The 21,351-nt window shown below is 52.9% G+C and overlaps 1 protein-coding gene across 4 annotated transcripts in view; it reads left to right on the top strand.

Moving 5' to 3' along the window:
• Nucleotides 1-21,351, top strand: part of RSPH1 (radial spoke head component 1) — a 40,786-nt gene that overhangs the window by 4,204 nt on the left and 15,231 nt on the right. For 2 of the 4 annotated variants that reach the window (XM_059392413.1, XM_059392415.1), the window contains exons 4-8: nucleotides 4,287-4,377; nucleotides 4,886-5,021; nucleotides 8,890-8,961; nucleotides 11,129-11,291; nucleotides 12,084-12,227. In XM_059392413.1, the coding sequence (XP_059248396.1) occupies nucleotides 4,287-4,377; nucleotides 4,886-5,021; nucleotides 8,890-8,961; nucleotides 11,129-11,291; nucleotides 12,084-12,227 (606 nt within the window). Of the gene's footprint in view, nucleotides 1-4,286; nucleotides 4,378-4,885; nucleotides 5,022-8,889; nucleotides 8,962-11,128; nucleotides 11,292-12,083; nucleotides 12,228-13,550; nucleotides 13,716-14,948; nucleotides 15,147-21,351 lie in introns of those variants that run through there. The other 2 variants (XM_059392414.1, XM_059392416.1) reach the window with 2 other exon arrangements.

Genomic DNA, 21,351 nt, shown 5'->3' with positions numbered 1-21,351 from the left:
CAGGGTGTGGTCACTGCTCAGAGATTTCTTCTTGGAGGTCAAAAGCTACAATGTTAATTTTAGCTCAGCCATTGAACAATCTTCTAGTCATAAAGTCCAAGTTAAGACATGGTTGAATTTTTCAAGACTGTGTGTTGGCCCACTGCCACCCTAAGGGACACAGAGTGGTTTTCTGCAGGTTATCAAGAGTACTCAGCCTCAGCCCGGGGTTGGGGGCACATTCCTGATCAACCCACTGAGCCTGATGGGGAGCCCAGGGACCAGCGGATACTCCTGGTTTGGGGGCCACTCGAGCAGTGGTAAAGTGGGGAATGAGGTTGGGGGGTGAGTGGGAGCCACTTTAGAGGGGCTTTCGGACCACTTCTCTGGACTGTGAGATGCAGAGACGGAAGGTCCACAAGGGCTTGGGAAAGGAGAGGGAACACCCCTCTCTAGGACCGGTCCTGTAACCAGCTGCAAGGAGCCAATAAAGATGAAGCTGTTTGGTCATGACAACGTGGAGAGACAAAACGATATGACTCAAAGTTGGCTTTTCTGGACGCTCTCAGTGGCCAGAGCCAGAAGAAGACATGAATGCATGGCCCTTGCTTGTGCAAGAGAGCACGCGATGTTGGAACCACGGAAATCGGGATCTTTGTTTCCGTCCTGCTGTGTGGCCTTGGGCAAGGTGCATGATCTCTCTGGGTTTTGGGTGGTGTCCCTGTAAAAATGTGTTTTGGTTATTACACATCCCAAAGGAGGTGACCAATGCAAAGACCCTAGCTGGCAGGAAGCACCCCCAGAGTGATGCCCCACCGATGTCAGCTCCCGTCTCATCCACGTTCTGCTGACCCGGCAGCGGAGGGAGCCAGCGGGGCAGATAGTGACTAACCTGCATCTTAGGTGGGCAGAGAGCTTCTTAGAAGGGCATTTCATTTTAATTATTTTTTAATATTATTTCTTAAAGATTTCATTTATTTATCTGCTTATTTATTTGAGAGAGGCAGAGAGAGCGCGAGCACTTGCACACGAGCAGGGGTGAGGGGACAGAGGGAGAGGGAGAGAGAGAATCCCAAGCAGACTCTGAACCCAGTGTAGATAGAGCCTGATGCAGGGCCTGATCTCAAAACCCTGAGATCGTGACCCTGAGCTGAAATCAAGAGTCAGACAGTTAAACGACTTGAACCACCCACATGCCCCAGGGCATCTTGCTTTAAATGGTCTTTAATCCCCAGAGCTGCAGACCCGGGAGCCCTAGAAGCCTGGGGATAGCGACAGGATGGACGCACGTGGAGAGCTTTGTAAGGGGACGGTGCTCTCCTGGAGGAAAACCAACACAGACCACCAGCCAGCCAACTGTGGAGTTCCTCCCGAGCAGAAATGTAGCTGAAAACGCTCTGGTGACGAGATGGAGAATGATGAGAAAGTACAGAGTTAGGGGTTGGAAGGCTGAGCAACGAAGTGCACGGTTAAAGCAACAGCAACACAGCTTCTCAGTGGCATGCGTGTATAAAGGGAAACCTGGCCCGCGGTGTTAAAGACCTGCTCCAGGAGGCGACCTTTCCCTCACTTAGCTCCCTCACGTCACCACTTCCTGCCACCCGGTTACCATCTGCTGGGCAGGATTGCGAACACCTTATTTGTTCAGTAAACCAGGATTTTTATTTTATTTTTATTTTTTTTAAAGGTTTTATTTATTTACTTGACAGACAGAGACCACAAGTAGGCAGAGAGGCAGGCAGAGAGAGGAAGGGAAGCAGGCTCCCCGCCGAGCAGAGAGCCCGATGCGGGGCTTGATCCCAGGAATCTGGGATCATGACCTGAGCTGAAGGCAGAGGCTTTAACCCACTGAGCCACCCAGGAGCCCCTAAACCAGGATTTTAAAAAAATTTCTGCACTGCCTTGAAGTTTGGTGCCTTTGCAATTTAATTATTTTCTTTCTTTCTTTCTTTCTTTTTTTTTTTTTTTAAAGATTTTATTTATTTAAGAGAGAGAGAGAGCATGCACAAGCAGGGGGGAGGGGCAGAGGGAGAGGGGGAAGCAGACTCCCCGCTGAACAGGGAGCCCGATGCGGGACTTGATCCCAGGACCTTGAGATCATGACCTGAGCTGAAGGCAGAGGCTTCACTGACTGAGCCCCCCAGGCGCCCCCCCCCTTTCCTCCCTCCCTCCCTGCCTGCCTTCCCGTATGTCTATTTATTTATTAGCAAGAGAGACCGAACATGGGGGAAGAGACGTAGGGAGAGGGAGAGAGAATCTCAGGCAGACCCCACTGAGCACAGAGCCCGTCGGACAGGGTGCTCCATCCCACGACTCTGAGATCACGACCCGACCTCAAATCAAGAGTCAGATGCTCAATTGACGGAGACACCCAGGCGCCCCTGTAATTCAATTTGTTTCTTGAAGATTTTCTGTGAAGTGCTCACTACATTGTTCTCGACACGCTGCCCTGGAGACCAGCTGTAATGGCCGAGAGAAGAGGAGGGAACCGTTTTGTCATGGTCTTTTTGGGTGAAGAAACCAAGTGATGTCTTGGCCTCCCGGGGCTCTGTTGCTTGGCTCTGAGCGCTCCCACGCGCCAGCTTGGGGCCACTCGTCCCCAGCCCCGTGCGCAGTCCAACCTTGGCCGCAGTGGGAATATTTACACCACAGAAGCGCCTCTGCTGCACATCTGCCCTCCTCCTCCTCCTCCTCTTAAACTGGTAATTTACCGGGACACAATGGCTCCTTGAAAGCCGAGTCCTGCAGGACTCCTGCACCCTCTCTCTATCCTCAGGGCGACTTCAGGTTCGAGCCCCTGTGTTTGCTGAGTTATTTCAGTGTGGGGCTTCTCCGTCACCCTCGCTCATGCTGTTCCTGACACACGTCACACCTCTTCCCTCACTCACGCCGGTTCCCGCCGCCTCCTCTCTGGGCTGTCAGCTGTGGGTCCGCCCCGCACGTGGGGGGCGGGGGGCAGGCTCCCCCAGGTCAGCGCTCTTGGAGCTGCTGCTTGTCCGTCTCAGAGTGCTCGAGGCCTTGTGGAGCTGGTAGGGAAAACGTGGGGCTGTGCCCTTCCGTCCATCTGTTGCTGTGGATGAACATGGGGTTCACGTCGCGTAAACACGTATTTCCTGGACGATCCACATGTCCTCGGCGTGCTGTGTCTTCTTCCTCTTGAAGGGGAAGCAGAGCCCGTTCTCCTGTAAGCCAGAATCTTATGCAAGTCTTGGGGGCTCTCTTTAAGGAAAAGAACATAAGATTGGCATACATGTGAATGTTCATTTGTAATAAAAAATCAAAATAAAATGCCACGACTGTTATAAAATCCGAGGACTTAACAAACAGAAGTTTAAAAATTCATGCCTGACATGGCTGTCACACACCTTTTCCTTGTCTGTCTAGCTATAATGGAATGTCTCTCTGACTGCAATTCTGTAGATAGGGAATTCTATCTTTTGTCTTTGATCAGAAATTGATGAAAATTCATTTTTTAAAAATTATGCATAGTCTAGAAAAGCGTCATTCCAGGTAACAACTTGTTATTAGCAACGCCACGTGCCTTTTTAGGAGAGGGGTCAACCTCAGAAAACTCTTTAAGTTTCTTCCCTGTGTGAGCTGCAAGGTTGGAGGGTGTCGTAAGTCTCCTGGAGCGGAGATCCATCCTCAAGGATCGACCTCATGCCCTAACTCGTTTGCTGTTGTCATTACGGTAGAGGTGTTGGGAATTTTATGATATTTTTGCCAGTTCCAGTATTTCTCAGCAAGGCAGCGGGAGATTCGCAGGAGGCGGCACGGGGGGAAGGAGGCAGGGGCGATCAGTGAGGGAAGAGTCCGGGCACAGGCAGGGGCTGGGAACGGTGCGGGGTCCACACCCTTGGAGCTGGTGTGCAGGTGGGGCACCCCGGGCGCCCTGGCCGGGAAGGTGTGTCGGAGCGAGGTGATGAGGTGGGAGAGAGAGTGAGCTGCTGGGAGAGGTCGAGGCGGGGTCGGCAAGCCTGGGTGTTGTTGGATCGCGGAACTGTGCAAGCAGGGGTGCGGTGTAGGGAGAGCTACAGGACCAAAGCCGGGTTTGAATCCTTGCTCTGCCACCGACCAGCGGGGATACCGGTTGTCGGCACACGCAGGTGACGGCGGCCCGTGTGTGTGCACCTGTCTAGACCTGCGTCCAGGAGGCCCTTGACTCAGTTTCCTTTAGCCAGCCGCCCACACCACGCCATCCAGCCAGAGGGGCGGGGGACAGAGGAGGGTCACAGAGGGAGGAGACAGCAGGTGAAGCCCGTCTTTCCCTTCTCACCCGGGGCCATCTTTTGTGTCGTCCCTTCCAGGGGAGTGGGCGGATGACCAAAGGCACGGTTACGGCGTCTACTACTACGTCAATAATGACACCTACACGGGGGAGTGGTTTGCTCACCAAAGGTTTGCGTTCTCTCTTCCGTTCTGTACACTTGTTTATGTAACGAGAATATGACGACGTCTTATTATGAGGCGGAATCATGACAAAAACCCATTAGCCAACTCTGCCAGGCGGTCCAAACCCTTCAAGGCTTTCAGGTGGGCACTCCAGATGTGACATGACTGGGCAGGTACAGATGTGTGGGGAGAATACTCGGTCCTTCATTCAGAGCCCCCGGGGCGAGGGGGCCACAGAAGTACCCACCTGGGGACAGAGCCACAGAGCCTCCTGGGAGCATTGCTTCTTTCCCACGTGACCCGAATGATATGCAGGAAGGGCATCGGGAAGGGTGTCGCTGTCCAGCACGCGATGCCCCTCCCATGCATGGGCACACAGAGCAGGCGCGTGCTTTGATGGAGGCACAGACAGAAAAGCCAAGGATAGGCCACCCTCAATTTAAATGTCTGTCCTGTAAACCTGGAAGGCTTTCCACTGTGCAGGGAGACTGCATGTTCTTTCTGTCTTTACCAGGCACGGGCAAGGCACCTATTTCTACGCAGAGACGGGCAGTAAGTACATAGGTACCTGGGTGAACGGACAGCAAGAGGGTGCGGCCGAACTCATTCACCTGAACCACAGGTACCAGGGCAAGTTCTTCAACAAAAACGTAAGTCGGTGGGAAACGAAGCGCGCCCTCCTCCCCCGTCTGCGTAAATATGTGAACGTAGAATCCTAAAAACTCAGGGAACCCTCCAACCCCTCCAAACACAGGGAGGGGGCAGCTGTGCCTCTCCCCAAGTCTCTGCTGCCTACAGACGGCAGAGTGGAGGGCACCTGGTTCTTTTCTCTGCGTCTCAGTGAACCCCCACTCTACCCGGCCGGGATCCAGCCCATCCTTATAAAGTGGAGGGGGGGGTCCCGTCTCCCATAGGTGCTCCTCATGGGTAGGTCAGATGTGAGACATTTCCCGTGCTTGTGAGCATGTGGGTGTTCGGACATCCTTTGCCCTGGGGGGCACGCGCTGCAGCGCCGGGTCGGCAGACCCACAAGCTTCTTTCTTGCCGCAGGCTAGTCCGCCCGCCCTGGACGCGGGCTTGCGTGGGAAGGTGTGGCCAGTCCGCAGGGCTCATAATTGGTCGATTCTGTTGGAGGGCTCCGTGGTTGTGGGGGCCCCGCTGGGACACAGAGATGCCCTGCTCATTCGGCCCTCCCCCCACACTTCAAGCCAGCGTGGCCAGAAACGTCCCCTGAAGAGTTTGCAAAGCAAGTTAAAGGCATTAGAAGTTGACACAGAGAGAGGCGCCTGGGTGGCACAGCTAGTTAAACATCTCACTCTTGGTTTCAACTCAGATTGTGAACTCAGGGTCGTGAGATCGAGGCCCAGGGCAGGCTCTGTGCTCAGCGGGGGTGGGGTGGGGGGGGTCTGCTTGAGATTCTCTCCCTCTCCATCTGCCCCTCTCTCTGCTCTCACCCTCTCTCTCTCTCTCAAATAAATAAATAAATAAATAAATAAATCTTTAAAAAAGAAGTTGGGTGCAGGGAATATTGAACTAATATTATGAAACCACCTTGGACTCTCTTAAAACTTAGTTTTCACTGACATAAAATTCATTCCCTGACTTACAGATTCTACTTTTAAGTCTTTGTAAAGCAGCATCATTCTCCCCAAATCCATGCATTGCATATGTAATTCTCAGGAAAATTCTCCCGGGATGCTTTTCAGCACGGGGAGCTATGTGGAGGGAACAAGAATTTGACGAAAGTTCATTGGGAAAATCAACAAACCTAGACTCCTCTGGAGAAGGAGAGCTTTGGTCTGCTGGTTAGTGAGACCTGTGCACATGGCACACAAGTCCAGTGGGCCGTTGAACAATGCAGGGGTAGGGGCACGGATCCCTGACCCCCGCACAGTCAGAGATCCACACAGGACTTTGACTCCCCCAAAACTTCACTACCAAGAGCATGCTGTGGACAGGAAACCTTACCAACAAGCCTTACCAACAAGATAAACAGTCATTAACACACACTGGTATGTTTCGGGGGCTATACACTGTATCCTCACAAGAAAGTCAGCCACATACTTTGTATCTATACTAGATACTGTATTCTTATAATAAGGTAAGCTGGAGGAAAGGAAATGTTATTAAGAAAATCATTAGGGGGGCACCTGGGTCGCTCAGTGGGTTAAAGCCTCTGCCTTAGGCTCAGGTCATGATCTCGGGGTCCTGGGATTGAGCCCCGCATTGGGCTCTCTGCTTAGCAGGGAGCCTGCTTCCCCCACCCCCACCGCCTGCTGCTCTGCCTACTTGTGATATCTGTCTGTCAAATAAATTAAGAAAATCTTTAAAAAAATTATTAGGAAGAGAAAACATATTTATAGTGCTACTCTGTATTGAAAAAAAAAAAAAAATCCGCATGTAAAGGGACCCGTGCAGTTAAGACAAGCATTGTTCAGGGGTCAGCTGTCCGTTCCAATTGAAATGTCCCCAGACACCCAGCCCTTTCTCCACGCGTACATACAGCATGAGGGCTGTCACTGTATAAAATAGGATCACATTATATCCGGACACGAAAATAGGCACAGAGACCTCGATCTTTTTGCTCATTTGGGAATATTTACGTAGGTTAGACACGGCCATTGCTGAGTTTACAAATATTGACATTTTGAATCATGATTGATATCACCAGCTGCCCAAAAGAGCTGTGCTAGTTTACACTCTGGTGAGCAGACTCTGAGATCTTCTGTCATACATTCTCCAACATTGGGTATCACCAGTCTTTAATGTTTTTGCAACTCCGATGGATAAAAAATGTCTTGTGGTTTTAATGTGCATTTCCCCGATTCCTAGTGAAGTCCAGCATCTTTACGCACTTCTGCTCCTGGTTCTACTACCTTCCTCGGAGATTACCCGTTCATATCCTTGCCGACAAGTTATTAGAACGTACTTCAAACTTTTGATAATTGCAACTGAGCTACCAGGTTGGAGAAATACAGATCATGAAGCAGATTAGAAAGTCTAGGGACAGATGTAAGTGCATACGGCAAATTAGCTCCTGAAAAGGGCATCATTTAAATTAATGAGGACATGATGGGGAGAAGTCGAGGAGTGGTGCTCAGACAACTTAATAACGAAACGAAGAAAAACAAAGTCCGTTTGACATCCAGCACGAGGTGAAGACACACTCTAGAGGGAGCACAGGTTTAAATGTAAACAAAACCACATATAGAAAAAAAAAAATAGGTAAATGTTCATTAACTTTGAAATGAAGAAAGAGGACTTTCTAAGCAGAAATATAAAGGAAAACCCAACAGATTTTTGCTTGCTAAAAATAATCCCTTATTGATTAGAATATGCTTTAAAGAAAGTTTAAGAGATAAATGACCAGTGGGGTTAGGATGTTTGTAAGATTTAGTACGCATACCTAAAGCATTTGCATCAGTCAGTGGGATTTTAAGTGGTCAAAAATGTTGAAAAAAATCCAACCCTACTTATAACTTAAAGATGTGACTTAATGATGAGTCCTGTTACTTATATACTCAAAAAATGTAAAGATAGAGCAAAATGTTGATGCCTAGGAGAAGCAAGGGTTTACTGACAAAGGGCTCTTAAGTGTTGTTGTGGGAAGGAGGATCATTAGAGCCTCATTCTGGTGAATATATAACAAAATAGTGTGTCTATATATTTTGTGAGTATATATGTACACACTGTGTGTGTGCACCAGAATTCCACCTCTGAAAACTTCGACTCCAAATACATCTCCCGCCATGGTCTCTGTCAAGGGATAGTGTCAGCACACCAAATATTAACAATAGTAGATGGGTAAAATAGATTACAATTCTTAAATGAAAGAAAACTGGAAAGAACTGGAATTGTGGAAGACCATTTGTGAATACGGGAATTCATTTATGCTGTGTTTCTAAGTAACAGCAGAGTATGAGTCGCTGGGTGTAATTACGGTCAAACGTCTATTTGGAAAAATCTAGGCACTAGAAATAAGGAATAAGGTTATAAAGACTATGTCACAATATATATTTTAAAAGATTTATTTATTTAGAAAGCAGCAGGGGGAGAGGCAGGGAGAGAGGGAGAGAATCTGAAGCAGGCTCCACGCCCAGCACAGAGCCCGAGGCAGGGCTCGATCTCATAACCCTGAGATCACCACCTGAGCCGAAATCATGAGAAGCCAGTCACTTAACCCACTGAGCCATCTGGGTACCCCAAGACCATGTTCCAATATTATTAACACTTCTATCTCTAGCTTGTTTGCCTGTGGGTATTGACTTCATGAAATTTTTGTAATAAATACATTACTTTTATGACAATGAAACTCAAGTTTAGGTAAGAAAGCAAACAGGCCCTATACCTGACAATTCCATTGGCCGTGAGTTCACAAAAGCCCTTTAACCCTCATCCGCTGTCTCGCTCCCCGCCTTTGGGATGGGTTTTGATTTTCTGACATCCCCGTGGCATTTTGTGCTCTGGTGGGTACGCAACACTAAGTGTGAAGCCCTCTTGGTCTCTCTCTGCTCGCAGCCTGTCGGCCCTGGGAAGTACGTGTTTGATATCGGATGTGAGCAGCACGGGGAGTACCGTTTGACCGACGTGGTGAGTGGCAGAGTGCATACGGTTTCCTCTATCCGCGGGCCAAGGAGCTGCCCGGGCTGTTGAGCCCATGGATCCCATCAGATCACATGAAGTCATGCCAGCTCTCGGCCACGCTCATGTTGTCGTCCCCCTGTATGCATGTGCCTTGGTCCAGACCCAAATTTCCAGATCTGAGCAGTGTCACGTCACCGTTGCCACAGAAGCCCACATGCAGCTTGGGTCAGGAGCAGCAGCTGGCCTGGAGTCCAAGGGCTCTGGGCAGCGTCAGGCAGCAGGAGTGACGGCTGGCATCTGTGGCTGTGGTGCCACCAAGCCTGTCCAGCGTCACACTTTTGACATGTGGCTTGTCCTGCCCACTTGTCTTTTTGCGCCTTCCCAGCACTCAGTGCTGTCGTGAATACCTGCTCCATGCCTCCCGGTTCACAGGAACTAGCCAGCGAACACTGTCACTACTAGGCACGTGTTTGTGCGAGCGTGTGCGCATGTGTGACTGCATGTGCGTGCGAACGTGCCTGTGGATTTCTTGTCATCATCTCCTGATCTACAGGAGATTTCATAAAATACCTTGGCACCCCCTTCCTCCCTGGGCATCACCCCCAGGCACATCCCGCCAGGACACCCCACGCCCAGGCCTGCCCTCGGCCCCTCTCCCCTGCTGAGTTCCTTCAGATCACTCTGCCAGAGGCTCTTTATTCTGTAGAGTAAATATCCATGCCGAGGCATCTAGAGAAATGCGATGTGTCACCCCCTGCGGGCCACAGCTCCCCCCATTCCTGTCTGCGCCATGCCCTCGGCGCATGCGGTCTAGAACTGCAAACACAGCTGAGCTGCGTGCTGAATCGTTAGATGGGCCAGCGATGGACCGGGTCCTTGCTGGTCTCTTCCTGGGGCCGGAAACCCCTCATGGGCCCCTGAAGGGACCTGCCAGCTCAACTTATTACACTGCTCCCACCGCCCCCCAAATCTGTCCCTTATAGCCTCGGTGACTGAGCCCTTATTGTGATTTGGGGAGCAGGCAGTTTTAGTCTCTTCGGGGAAAAGTTCTTAGAAGTCCGAACTGTAGGATGCTGGGGAGAAAGTAGAAAGAACACCCTAACACCTAAGTGGGGGGTGATATTGCCATAAGCTCCCAGAACTGCCCCGGTTCAGGAATAAGCCTGGGGAGGAACGCACAGCCCGGGGGTCTTGGTCTAGGGCTGCACTTGGACATTCTGGTATGACGCCCAGGGCTGTGATAAGCACAGAAACCAGGTGTCACAGCACATGGAAGATGGGAGATCTGAGCTCTAACGTCTGCTAGAAACGCAGGTGGTAGGGCCCCACCCCCGACGTCCCGACACAGGAGGTCCCACCCGTATTTTCACAAGCCCCTCGGGAACTCCGGTGCAGGCCTAGAGCACTGGCGTCCCCCTTCGGAGGGGATGGAGCTCAGAAACTTGGAAACCAAGCCATGTGGTTCTGAGTGACTCAGTGGAAGTGACAGACGGGTCTCTGTCCCACGTTGTCATCTGTATTATCCTCTGTGTAACAGTGGCAATCCCAGATATATTGATATTCAGATTTTTGGAAATGTACAGACGCAAAACCGGGAACAGGCTGGGACGCTCGGTCCGGTGGGCATATGCCGGCTGCTGCACGGCTGGAATTAGGCTCTTACAAAAGAGCCTGCATGTAGAGGTGATCAGTTCTCCCTCGGCTGTCACGGGACTTCATTTCCCTCCAGAGTCCTTGATCCTAGATGCTTAGTGTTCAGGCCCTTGCACGCTGTCTGGTCGTCTTAGGATGCTCCCAGCCCTTTCCTCCCAGGGACGGGATACTAGCTATTGTACTAAAGAAGCTGTGATCGGGAAAATGCGACCGAGCAAACTGAAAGCCACACCCAGTCTCTGTCACTTCTTGAGGGCTCCAGAAGGTGGGAATGTCAAGTCTGGAAGCCGTTCACAGCAGAAGCGGGAGTGCACGGGTGGGCGCCGTGCGGTGATGCTCGTCTGTGCCTCAGCCTAGTGCTTCCAAGACCCACCTTGGAGCCCAGATCACACCAGGGAAAGCTGGCTACTGGCCTGACCACCGAGCCATGCTGTCATGGTGGCCGAATGTCCCCGGCAGTAAGCATCCCACACCGAGTCTACACGCATGCAAGTAATTTTGTTTTTAAACTTACCAACAGGAAAGAGGAGACGAGGAGGAGGAGGAGGAGGCGACAATGATGACCGTGCTTCCGAGGTGGAAAGCCACCAAAATCACAGAGCTGGCTCTGTGGACCCCGACCCTCCCTGAGGAGCAGCCCCCTGCGGACGGGCCTGGTGCAGAAGAGGCTCTGGAAACCGAAGGTACGGGGCACCTCCGCGGTGCCGGCCCTGGGTACCCGCTTTGTGGACCTGGAACTCTGGGCCTGTTTTGTGTGCATGAAAATGTTGGGGGGTACCCTGGGGGGTTGGGGCCTCCTGGTGGTGGAAGGGGGGGACGTGGGACGACCGGCTGGACGGACAACCTGGTTGGTTCCATGGGGAGCCTGGACCAAAGCCCACCGCCCTCGGTCAGGACTGGCTGTGGCCGTGGGCTCGGGCCAGGGCCGGCACAAGCAGCCAGGTGACAAGTCCTTCCTGAAGAGGGGGTGGCAGCAGCTGACTGTCCCCTGCCCCGTGCTCTTCCCGAGAAGGAGCCAAGGCGCCATGGATTGTTGGAGAAGTTTGCACGGGGCACGGGTCCCAATGCGTTGGAGTTCCGACGGCTGGAGAGGACAGCCAGGGAGGGGACAGCCTCAGGCACGGCAGGGTCAGGCCTCCCCTCTCTGGTCTCTGCTTGTGGGCATCCCCTTCGCTTCGGAGAGCAATGTTCATCGACTCCATCAAATTGCCCCCGTCAGCTCTGGAACCCTGGGGAACAGACAGTGGCTTCTCAGTGGGAAGTAGGCCCCCCTCCCCCACCAAGCCTCTTGCCGAGATGGGGGATGTGTGCTCCAGCTCTGGACCTGATCGGGTGACGTCCAGCAGGAGTGGGGGTCCCCAGAGCGGGTGGCGGGCACCTTGTCGGCAGGAGGGAGTGGGCGCTGGCAGGTGAGGAAGCAGCTGAGACCCAGGCCCGCAGGCCACGTGACAGTGTTTCCTGTGGCTTCATCTCAGGCGGCGGGGAGCCCTCGGAGGAGGGCCAGGCTCTGGCCGATGGTTCCGAGGGGGAGACCGACTCCATGAGGCCTGGGGAGGACGACGGAGAAGGCAGCCGGGAGGAGGGCCGGGAGGACTTCCGCTATGACACCATCGACCAGGGTGAGCACGCCCTCGGGCCCAGGGAGGAGGAGGGCGCACCCTGGGAAGGGCTCTCGGGTTCTCCTGTCTTTGACCTTGGCCTCTGTGGGCTGCCCCGGGGACTGGGATGAGATCTCAGGGGCCGGCTGAGGACTCCTGCTGGGCCGTGGGATATCCCACTCTCAGGCGCCCGACCAACCCCCTGTCGGTGGCGGGGACAGCCTGCAGCCCTGCAGGGTCTCTCGCTGTCTGTCGCGTGCTAATTATCTCCATTTTTACCAAAAGAGCAGCCTCAGGCTGAAGGGTCTTTCTAGAGATTTAGAATGCTGCTTCCTTTTTTTAATTTTTCTTTTTACCTGATTTTTACCGCTGTGGGATCCCAGCAGTCTGATCAGTGCTGGGAATCAGCCCCTTTCAAGTGGGTTTGAAGGGACCGTTAATCTCGAAGCATCTGTGTCTGCAGGTCACAGGCCAGGGATGTGACCATCAGGCTGTTGCGGCTTCAGGTTCCTAGAGCCTTTGACAAGGTGCTGTGGGCAGCCTCAGAAGTTCAGAGAGGGCTTTCTTCTTGGAACTCAGTTCCTGTGTCTGGTTTAAGGTGGGCATCTCTGTGGTGCAGGACCCAGTGGTCTGGGAACCGCTGGCTCCATCCAGATGGTGGTTGCTGGGCCGGGGACCCCATGCAGGTTTGTTTGTCTCTATTGCAAATATAGAGCAAATGCCTGTTTTGGGGAAGACCTGTACTCCCCACTTTTTTCTTTTTTTTTCTTGAAGACGATCTCTGCACTAATGAACTCCTGGTAAAACAGGTTTCCATCCCCATGCACTGGGCGCACATAGGGTCAGGCTTTGGTTGTCAAGTGAGACGAACCACCACTGTAGTTGCACCAGAGAAGCCCATGCTGGCGGCTGGGCAGCCTGTGGCTTAGAGTGTGGGAGGCCTACGCCAGGCATGCCCGTTGGCAGCCAGGGGGCCTCTGGCTTGTACCCCCTCATCCCGCATTTATCCCCAGGGTCCTGAGGTTTGTGAGGATGGAGGAGGCCCTCATCTGCCGAACAGGGACATGGCACGGGGATGCTCCATGCGGGGAGGCTGTGGCTGATCTGAGCACGTCTGGCGGTGGGGCGGGGGCACTGTGCTTGCCCTACCGGGGGGCCCTGGGCGAGACCTAGGGCCTGACAGTGTGTGGAGAATCGTTGACTTGACCGCTCTGTGCCTGCTCATGTGCCCGCCATGTGCCCACTCCTGTGGCCACCGTGTGCCTGCAGAATGACAGCCGTGTGTCTGCTGTGTGCCCGCTGCGTGCCCGTGTGCCCGCTCATATGCCCTCCGTGTGCCTGCAGAATGACAGCCGTGTGCCGGCCGTGTGCCTGCTGTGTGCCCGCCGCGTGCCCGCTCATGTGACCGCCTAGTGTCTGCAGAATGACAGCCGTGTGCCTGCCGTGTGCCTGCAGAGGGAACCGTGTGACCACCGCTGACTGCTTTGCCCAGAACGTGCACGGAGCAAGTACGGCCGCGTCAGTATTCCTGAGAGCAGGGCAGAGATGGGGAGGCAGGGACAGTGCTACCCACACCTTCCCGGGGAGATGCCAAAATGTCAGAGCGCCTTAAATGAACAACGGGCTGCAGTAAGCAACGGGCCTCGGAGGCACACATTTCATGCCAATAACAAAAACTTAAGATTTAACCCAATTCCTGCATCACGGCGGAGGGTCAGCCTACCAATCTCTTTTCCTCGCCTGCAGTGAGGGTTATAGGGTTTACTTACAATGAAAAATAACTCTCAGTTTCATGGCGCTTTTAAGGGAGCACCTTCCTGGAAGGCGGCAAGTCCTTGTCTTCCTTTGTACGGATGTAAGGGCCGAGCAGCGAAGCCCCACGTTCGCAGAGCTGGTGTGTATGGACAGCGCGTGCCGGCAAAGATCGTTCCTGAGCTCACCCTCACTTACCGGAATATTCTCAGCGTCGACTTTGGGTTTATCTTCTGCTCCGTTTATTGCTGGTGTCACAGGACTTTTTGGTCCCCTTAGCGTCTGTGGTTCTTGGTCACGCTGCCTCGAAGGATGAAAGGGTCGACCGGACGGAGGGTGGGGGGCAGCAAGCCAAGTTTATTGCGCGACAGTATAAAGCTCTCGGAGAGGGAGGGGGCCCGACAGAGTCGCCCTGGGAGTTTCTAAGTTTCGGGGTTTGGGGGCACTCTTCTGCGGAACGATCGTAAGCAATCAGGGTGAGCTGAGTCGTGCCAGTCAGGGCTCTGGTCATGTGTCCGTCCGACTATTAGGATGATATCCACGTGTTGATGATCTTTTTTTTTGCTGACATTTGGGGTTTTAGGTTTTCGCTGCCCCTTGCCTGTGATATTGACAAATGCTTTGGGGTTAACCGTCTTATTTCAGGACATTTTGCCAAAATCACTTCAGCAAAGGCTATGAGGCAGAATGTTTGGTCCTGTCTAAGCTGCAAAACGGGGTGTCAGTGCTGTGTGATCTTAGCCGTCCTGACTCCGTATTTTCTTGTTGGGGACCCTGGCCCCGATTCCCTAACTGGCCAACTCACTCCTAACACTGGTACCAAAGAAAAACCATGAAAGTCGGTATAAGATAAAACTTAACACGGTATTTTTTTGCCTGATATATGCTTACTATTTATAATATTATTCATTACAAAAGATCTGTTAGCACAGCATTTCAGCATAGAAAAAAGGAGTGTGGACTATATTCGTGCTTCTTTTCTCCCCGCAGGAATTGTTAGTTTTGAAGAAGAAGAAAATAAACAGTCGGAGCCACCGGAGTGAGCGGAAGCAAGCGGGAAGGATAGGAGATCGTGTCACAGAAACGCTCCGTTATAGGGCCCTCTGATGCTCCTCTGTTATTAATCTTTTCTATCAGTCGTTAAGTAGTGCACAGTATGAATAAATGTCTCCCTCCTCCTTTGTTTAAGGATGAGCCTCTGCGAGGTCTTTAAGCTGGGCCTCTCTGGGTGACCGGGCTGCGGTGGTGCAGCCCTGTTTTCTCCTGGGATCAAGGACAGGGTCACATACCCCTGACTCCGCAGGAGGCGGTTCACGGAGGTGGCCTTCTGGCTGAGCACGTACAGTGACTACTTGCCAAAGCTGCTCTCTCCAACCTCCCTCGGGAGAGCCACGGAGACACCTAGAAAGCAATCCCATGCCCGAAACACCGTGGTGAATAGACTTAGGGCGGGGTGCCGGGGGGCGGGTCGGGCATCTGACTCTTGATTTCAGCTCCAGTCACGACCTTGGGGTTGTGGGGTTCAGCCCTAAGTTGGGCTCTATGCTCAGTGTAGAGTCTGTTCATTCCTCTGCTCCTCCCTCCCCCTGCCCCCTGCCCGGGCACAAGGGCTCTCTCTCTCAAATAAATAAATAAATAAAGTCTTAAAAAAATAAACTTCGGGCTCAGGCAAGTAACCATCAGCTGCCGTTGGAGGGGGCCCTCCTGCCTGTTCTACGGCTTCAGCCTCCCAGCGTGGATTTCGGGGGTCCCTGCGGATGGTTGAGGGCAGGGCTGCCCACAGACACGGCTCTGACCTCGTCAGTGGTGCACCTTCTTCAGGTCCTCCCGTGGGGGCTGGGGGGAGGGGCTGACGCTGTCCAGGCCCCTCCTCGGGAGCCCCGCACCACCCTGAAGACACGTGGCTCTGGAGGAGCCCCCCCCCCCCCCCCGTCTCCCGTCTCCAGCTTCACGTCCCCCATCTTCCTCTACCCCCAGAGTCGCTTGGAGGCCGGTGTCTTCAGTTCAGCCCAGAACAGTCTCTGTAGCTGGCGTGTCCAGCGTCACGTGCTGCGTCTATGGTCACGAGGTCCCAAAACATGGGGCCTTTTTAAGAACATTGCATCGTGAACACGGCGTCCGGACCTGTCTACAAAAGCACGCAGGACACCATGAATATGAAATCGCAGTAAGACGGATACTATTTTAGAATAGGAGATTCCAAATACAATTCCCAACCACAGAGCTGGCGAATCCACAAAGCGCACATCTAGGAAACCACCAGAAGGCGGATGTTCTAACACGGCTCCGACATTGCTTTTGGCCACACTTCGCCTCCCTCCTCCTTACGATGACAATTTTGCACGATCTCCTGCAGGAAGGTTGGGGAAGTCCTCACAGCTGTTCCTTTACCGCGATTTATAACCACTGGCCACTCGGGATAGAACATTGACCTACACACCCCACATCTTGCGGTTCACGAAACTGCATCGGGGTTGTGCGCTCCCAGCGTGCCGTCTGGTAAAACCCTACTGCGTGTGATTTGCGTCAGATATTGTACTCGACGGACCCTTGGTGGATCCTGATGGGAGAGTCCAACCCTGTGTTTCTCGTAATTGAAGTAGTGTCCACAGACAGGAGCCTGGTGCTGTGCTCCTCGAACCTTGTCCCTCTAGGCCTGCAGACGTGGTGTTTGAGCTGCAAGACAAGGGCAGGTGGATATCTGACCCACAGACCCCATACCTGGGTGCCGGAGTGCTGGGCAAGTCACCAAAATGGGTGGTGGGCATATTTCTGGACGCTACTCCAGAGCAGCTAACAAGAACTGACTGACACGTGGAAATGACAAACCAGAACCCTGCACATTTTCCAGAAGCCCACGCTGCCGAAACCGTCCCCAATGCAACTTACTTGGCGCTCCCTTAGTGTGCTGTGAGAGTGCCTGCGTTGGCTCCGGGGCCCAGCATCACAAGGGGACAGGTGTGCCAGTGCCTCAGAGGGAGAAGGGACAGGGGACCGCGGTGGTTACACTGAAGCACACTGTGTGAGGCACATGGTCCGGGCGTGGAAGGGCCTTGGGCTGGGGGGGCTTCACGCCCTTTATTGGGAGGATTCCTTCCCTTGTGGCTGGTTTGCAAGAGCGAGCCACGGCCCGCAGAATGTCACAGCTCCTGGGTGGGTCCGGGCTCTCTCAGGTGGTCCCGCTGTCCCCCGTATTTCTTGTTTCTGGAAGTTATGCTGAGAGGCTTGGTGGATGCCCCGTTTGTGAACGGCTGACTGAATTCTCCATATTGTGCGCCGTGTACTTCCTACGGGATCAGATCAGGAGCAGCAGCGTGTCTGGGCTGCATGTGTCCCGCCGACTAAAAGTGGTGTGTACGCTGCCTTGCTGCTGTACAAGCCTCCGGACTCCAGCCTCACTGACCCCCGTGCCTCCTGGCCACGTGGAGTCTGAGTCCATTTCGTTGCGGTGCCAGTTTCCTGGGGCTGCTGTCGTGAATTACTATAAACGGAGCGACTTCAAGCAGCCGTGCTGTCCTCGTTCTGGAGGCTGAAGCCCAAACCGGAGGCTGTGTAGGGCTGTGCGAGCCCAGGAGCTGGAGGGAGGACCTGTCCCTGCAGCTTCTGGTGGCCTCAGTGACCACCTGATGCCTCTTCTGTCTGTGTCACCACACCTCCTCCTGCCTCTCTCATAAGGGCCCTGGAGATTGGACAATCCATTTCCCCATCTCAGGACCCTTGGTTTAATCACACCTGCGAAGACCCTTTTTCTGAATAAGCAAGATTGACAGATTCCAGGGATTAGAACCTGAAATCTTTTGGGCCATAAATGTAATAGTTATGATTATGGTTAAACAATGGTTTTTCTAAGTCTACTGTCCCTTCTACGTTTGTTAGGTAGGAAAGTGTGGACTGATTTGGTTCCCATGAAATACAGTCCTCCAGGGAAGACGGGATAAATGCTTCTTTCCTTCTCTTGAATGATTTTAAAAGCAGGATGTTAGTTTAATGGACGCTCCAAATGGTGGCACGTTGGTCTGTCCTGGAGCTCTCTTTATCGGTCAGCGCTCATGGCCTCACAGATTTTCCTCGGTTCAGTGTGTTTCAGCGGCCGTGATCCTCGGCTTTATTGTGCTGAAAGGGACAGCTCCGGCCACTGGAACTCCTCCTACTTGCTTCGGGTCCTTTTGACACAACCCCATCAGTCCTTGAAAATTTCATTACCTTTTCCCAGTGGTTTTGATGTTTTGTAATTTATTTTTATATAATTTCGATCTCACAGAAAAGTTGCAAGAACAGTAAAAGGAGCTTGTATGTTCTTTCCCAGACTCGGAATCATTTCTATCTTGCTCCATTGGCTTTGGAAAGAGAGCGTGAAAGGGAGAGAAAGAACAGAATTTGTGTGTAAGTGTATATACGCTGTTCTGTAGTGACTCTTACCCACGGGCTGTATGTGCCCAGACCCCAGGGACGCCTGAAACCACGGGCAGTACAGAACTCTGTCCAAACTACGTGTTCTTCTATACATACATACATGTAATAAAGTTTAATTTACAAATCAGGAGCGGTAAGGGATTGGCAACAGTAACGAATAATAACATGGAACAGTTCTAACAAATACCGTGATGGGAGTTCCATGAGTGAGGTCTCCGTCTCACGCAGCATCTCACTGCCCTGAGCTCGCCCTTCTGGCGACAACAGGAGAGAAAAGATGCCCGCGGGACAAGGCGGAGGTAGGTGAGTGACAGAGACCTGTGACCTAGGGTGAGGCTCCTTCTGACCTTCCGGTGCGACATCACCAGCTTCCGGATGGTGGTTGTCTGTGTCGACACAAAATGAACAAATCTTTCAGGATCTCTCAAGGAAAGAAACAGTTTTCTTCAAGCCCGGTTAGGACAGCTGCCTGGGAAACTTGCTCTTCATAGGGAAGAAAGTACTCTGGAGAATGAACAGTTTTTATGGTTATATACTTTTTTTTTTTTAATCTTGTGAAAGCCCAGGAGATTACAGATTAGCATATCGGCAGGAATCAGGAGTTTCGCCGTAAACGGGGAGCAGGGCCGTTGGCAAGATGGCTTCCCTTCAGCTCACTCGTTCACAAAGCAGGTGCACCATGCGTGGGGGGTGGGGCCGTAAGGCGGGTTTTGGGTTTGAACAAAGTGTACATATGGTCGTGCTGACTTAGAATCTGGACTGAGGTAGCTCGGACCTTCGGAGGGTTTTTCTCTCAGCTGTGGTAGCTGTACCGTAGGGAGTGGAGCCACACATGGGGCGGGCGATGGTAAGTCAGTAGCTACTTTTTTCAGAATCATTTGAGTGTGAGATACACCTAAATATTTCAGAGTATACTTTATAAAAACAAGGACATTCTCCTATGGAACCACCATGTGGTCAGCAAAATCAGGAAATCTCATGCTGATAGGATTTGCTAGCGTTCCCCTGATCCGCACGTCCGGTCTCGTCCGTTGGATCCGTATCGCTCTTCCAGCTGAGGCCGGCGATACCAAGCGTTTACGCCCGTGCTTTTTGGATGATTATGTGTCAGCCTTTATGAAACATCAGTTCAAATACTTATCTGGTTTTTAAATGGCTTGTCTTATTTTGGGGTTGTAAAGATCTTTATTCTGGACACAGACCCCTCGCCGGATGCATGTTGTCTGTCAGTCCACGGCTTGCCTCTTTGTTTTCTTGATAGAATCCTCGAGCAGCAGAACTCCGCGTTCTGGTGAATCTGGTCGGGCAGGTGTAGCCACGGGATTTGAGTGTCCCTCTTCCTGGCTTTTTCTGCTCCTGGATTCTCCGCTCACTTTCTGAGGCTGTGTCTGCCCCGAACCCAGTCCTCTGTCCTTCAGGCCAGGCAGGGGTCGTCGGGGCTGAGGTCGCTCTGGGTGGTTGCCGCGGATGCAGGCTGAAGCCGTGGGAATGGACGTCCTGGTGACGGCCTTTCCCTGCAGCCGTGGCTCTCTTCTAGAAGCTGGCTGCTCTGAGTCCCTCTCCCCTGGCATCCGGGCCTTGTGTTGTAACTTGCACAGAGTACATGCTGTAATCTGCTGGACGGCTGGGTGGGGAAGGAGCTCCCGGGGGGAGGCGGGGTGGAACCCACCCTGTGTAATGCTGGGGAGAGCAGAGTTCTGTCCCCAAATGTCTTTATCACGAATGGAACGATTACAACGTTCCTCCCGACCTCAAGATGGAACTGGTTCCTTTTCCTGGATGTCTAACGCCAGGGCTGTCCCCCGTCCTGTGGCTTTGTCTCCTTGGCCTTGGGCCTCCACGGAGCCGTCCTAGGGTCTACATTCTTCCTCCCATGATTGCCTTCGGGGTGAGGTTTTTGGGGTCCACCTGCCCATTCAACCCAAAGGGGTGGCCCGGAGCCTGTCTGTGCCCCCCTCTCTAGCTGGGGGCCACCCTCTCAGGACACGCTCTCCTGCCATGTCCACCAGTGCCACTTCCTGCTGCTGATTCGGTTTGGGTGGGCAAGTAGGGCCATCTGGGAGCTATCCCGAGTCACCTTGTTCGAACAAGAGACACTCCTATCCCCCAGGCAATCCCAAGGGAGTTGGAGCTTGGGGTCAGGAACCAGGGTCGAACACCAAATTTCTCTTAACACCTAAGAAAGGACAAGGGTTTTAGGATGATCATGAACAAAACCTCAGCCGAGTAAATGGAAAGATCTAACTGGCCTTGTGGTAGGATTCACGACGGGGCAGCGTCCTGCCAGACAGACGGACGGAGCTCCAGGGGGGCGGGTGTTGCACGAAATGGAGGGCCTTTGTAGGCGGAAATGGCCAGGACAAGGGAATTACTGGCAAGACGAAGAAGAGTGGTTTCAGGCAAGGTTGCCTTCCTACAGGAGGGCAGGGGCTCATCCTGCCGGCCACCAGCCGTGCCGAGGAGGGAATTCCAGCGGGGGTTGGAAATCCCGCTGCTGGGGAAGGCTGTGACTCTGCCCGGTTTGCTATGAAGTCTTGGCAGAGGCGCAGCTACAATTTTGCGTAATTTGCACTTTGGTAAATACAGGGGAAAGGTTCCCTGTGCTCCTAATTTTTATTTTGTCGAGACCGTGTCTAATTGAGCTGAAGTTTTCACTGCGTACTTTGATTTTGGGTTTCTGTTTTCCAGGCTGTTTGGGGGTGGCTTTTCTCTGTCCCCCGTCTGCTGCTATGCAGAGCTTCCCCATGTATTTTCATAATGGCCTGTGTAACGACCGCTCCCCCCACGGGAACGGAAGGCCCTCAGACGCGTTGTCCTCTGAGATCCGGACCCTGGCAGGACACGGGAACACTCTCAAAACAGGGCAGTTCTAGGGGGCACGCCATATAGCCTCCCTCTGGAGACGCGAGGACTGGGTGTGGAGAACTGGCTCCGTCTGGGGTCTGGGAGGAGCCGCGTGTGAGGTTCCTCGTGAGCGGAC

This window comes from Mustela nigripes, chromosome 2, assembly GCF_022355385.1.
Source record: "Mustela nigripes isolate SB6536 chromosome 2, MUSNIG.SB6536, whole genome shotgun sequence".
Taxonomy (NCBI): domain Eukaryota; kingdom Metazoa; phylum Chordata; class Mammalia; order Carnivora; family Mustelidae; genus Mustela; species Mustela nigripes.
This window is presented reverse-complemented; position numbering and strand designations above follow the sequence as displayed.